General features: G+C 68.2%; 1 protein-coding gene across 1 annotated transcript in view; it reads left to right on the forward strand.

The window, feature by feature from the left end:
* Nucleotides 1–2,303, forward strand: part of PTGER2 (prostaglandin E receptor 2) — a 4,405-nt gene extending 2,102 nt beyond the window's left edge. The window contains exon 2 of the mRNA XM_026056072.1: nt 15–2,303. Within this exon, the coding sequence (XP_025911857.1) occupies nt 15–971 (957 nt within the window). The 3' untranslated portion in view covers nt 972–2,303. The remainder of the gene's footprint in view (nt 1–14) is intronic.
* Nucleotides 2,304–2,334: the final 31 nt, after the last annotated feature.

Genomic DNA, 2,334 nt, shown 5'->3' on the forward strand with positions numbered 1-2,334 from the left:
GCGCGGGGGGCGAGACGCTGCCGCCCGGCGCCAGCCCCCGCATCAGCGCCCTCATGTTCAGCGCCGGCCTCCTGGGCAACCTGCTGGCGCTGGGGCTGCTGCTGCGCTGCCGCCGCGGCGCCCGCCCTCGCCCGCCCTCCCTCTTCCACGTCCTGGTGCTGGCCCTGGTGGTCACCGACCTGCTGGGCACCTGCTCCGTCAGCCCCTTGGTGCTGGCTTCCTACCACCGCAACCGCACCCTGACGGCCCTGGCCCGCGGCGGGCACATCTGCCTCTACTTCGGCTTCTCCATGAGCTTCTTCGGCCTCGCCACCATGCTCATCCTCTTCGCCATGGCGCTGGAGCGATGCCTGGCCCTGGGCCGGCCTTATTTCTACGAGCGCTTTCTCAGCCCCCGCACCGGCTTCGTCGCCCTGCCCGCCATCTACACCTTCTCCGCGGCCTTCTGCTCCTTACCTCTGATGGGCTTCGGACACTACATCCAGTATTGCCCCGGCACCTGGTGCTTCATCCAGATGCGCTTGGACTACCTGCGGCACAATGGCAGCAAGGAAGTGTCCGGGATGGACGTCACCTTCTCGCTGCTCTACGCCACCCTGCTGCTGTTCCTCATCCTCTCCGTGCTGCTCTGCAACCTCAGCGTCATCGCCAACCTGGTCCGCATGCACCGCCGGGGGCAGAAGACCCGCCGGCTGGCGACGCTGGAGCAGCCCCGGGCGTCCGGGGGCTGCGGTCGTGGGATATTCTCCATGGCGGAAGAGATCGACCACCTCCTCCTGCTCTCCATCATGACCATCATCTTCGTCATCTGCTCCCTGCCGTTCACGGTGAGTGCGCCTGCCTCTCCCCTGCGCTGGCGTCCCCCTCCCCAGCACCCCCATTTCTCTGCTCGCTTTATGAGGCTCTGCCCCGGACCGCTGCCCAAACCCAGCCAGCCTCGAGGGCTGAGACCAAAGCCTGGCTCCTCCTGACGCTCAGGAGATTCTGGGTCTGCCCCAAACCCTCGGCAAGTTTGCGTTTCCCACGGGGAACGGGAGAAATCACCCCTCGAGTCCCCAGGGCGGGTAGGAGACGGGGTGGCAGGAGCAGAGCTGCCCTCCGGGCAGTGTGGTGTGGGCACGGCCCCGGCAGCGGGCACCCGGGAGTCCCCTGGACCGCACGGCGGTCACCGCGGCTCCTGTGAGCCGGATGTTCCTCGCGGAGGTGTGAGCGGTGGCAAGGCGCGAAATCAGGCTTCGGAAGATGGGGATGAAGCAAATGCCGCTGGGTTGGGCGGGAAAGGAGCATCAGTGCCCGGGTAGCCAGAGTCACCCCAGCTCTGCGCGGCGAGGGGAAAGGATGGAGCGGGAGACGTGAGCAGGCAGCGCCTTCCCCGCGGCRAGACACGGATGTCCGCTCCTCCGTACAAACCCCGGGCACAGGGATGGGGGATCACTGGGAACAGAGCTCCAGGCCGTCAGCCACGGCGGCAGCAGTCCCAAGGGTCCTGGCYGCATCCCATGCGACGCGGGAGCATGGGAACGGGTGTGGTTCCCTGAGCACCCACCCCAGCCGCGCACGGGGCTTGCAGCAGAAATTTGGGGGTTGAAACAGCGCGGGGACGCGAGGAAGAGGAGAAGGCAAGTCCCCCGGCCTCTCTGCCCGGGTTCGCACCGCCGAAGGGCTGCTCTGCCTCCGTCCGAGCGACGTCCCGGCAGCGCGCTTGCGCGTCCCGCATCATGCCGACCCGTGAGGTTCGGGGGGCGCAGCGGGCGCACGGCGGCGGCGGCGGGAGGATGTTTCGCCGTCGTTTTGTTCCCATTAGCGGCGAGTCCCCGCCGGGGCCGGGAACGCCGCCGGCGCTAATTCGGCGTTGGCAGAGTCAGATGCACGCTGCTTTCCCCGCGCGCTCGCAGAAGGAAGAGTCCCGGGGGAGAGSGCCGAACGGCAGCCTGCAGCCGCGCCGGGCTGTCTGGGGTTTAAGGCAGAGAAAAGGCAAAGTGGKCGCATCCGGGCGATCCCGAGCATCCTAGGATCCAGCCTCCACGTCCGGAGCGCCCCCATCCATGGGCTGGAGTGAAGCTTTCCCRCTGCACCCCAAAAGCCTGCGTTTAGGTGGCAGGAACGCTGGGACAGGGCCAACGGCCAGGCCGGTTTGGGGTGGAGGCGGTGGGAAAGTGTCACCGGTGGGGACGTCGTGGCAGATGTCAGCAGCACCCGGAAACACCGGGGCTTTCCCGGACCCGGCGCCCGGGTGCTGGCACCTGCCTCTCGGCTGCTTTCCCGGTGGCTTCCCGCTGCCTGCCGCGTGGAGGACCCCAAAAGCGCTGCTCGCCCCCGTCCCCGTCCCCCCCC

Source organism: Apteryx rowi, unplaced genomic scaffold (genome assembly GCF_003343035.1).
Source record: "Apteryx rowi isolate R43461 unplaced genomic scaffold, aptRow1 scaffold_13, whole genome shotgun sequence".
Lineage (NCBI taxonomy): Eukaryota > Metazoa > Chordata > Aves > Apterygiformes > Apterygidae > Apteryx > Apteryx rowi.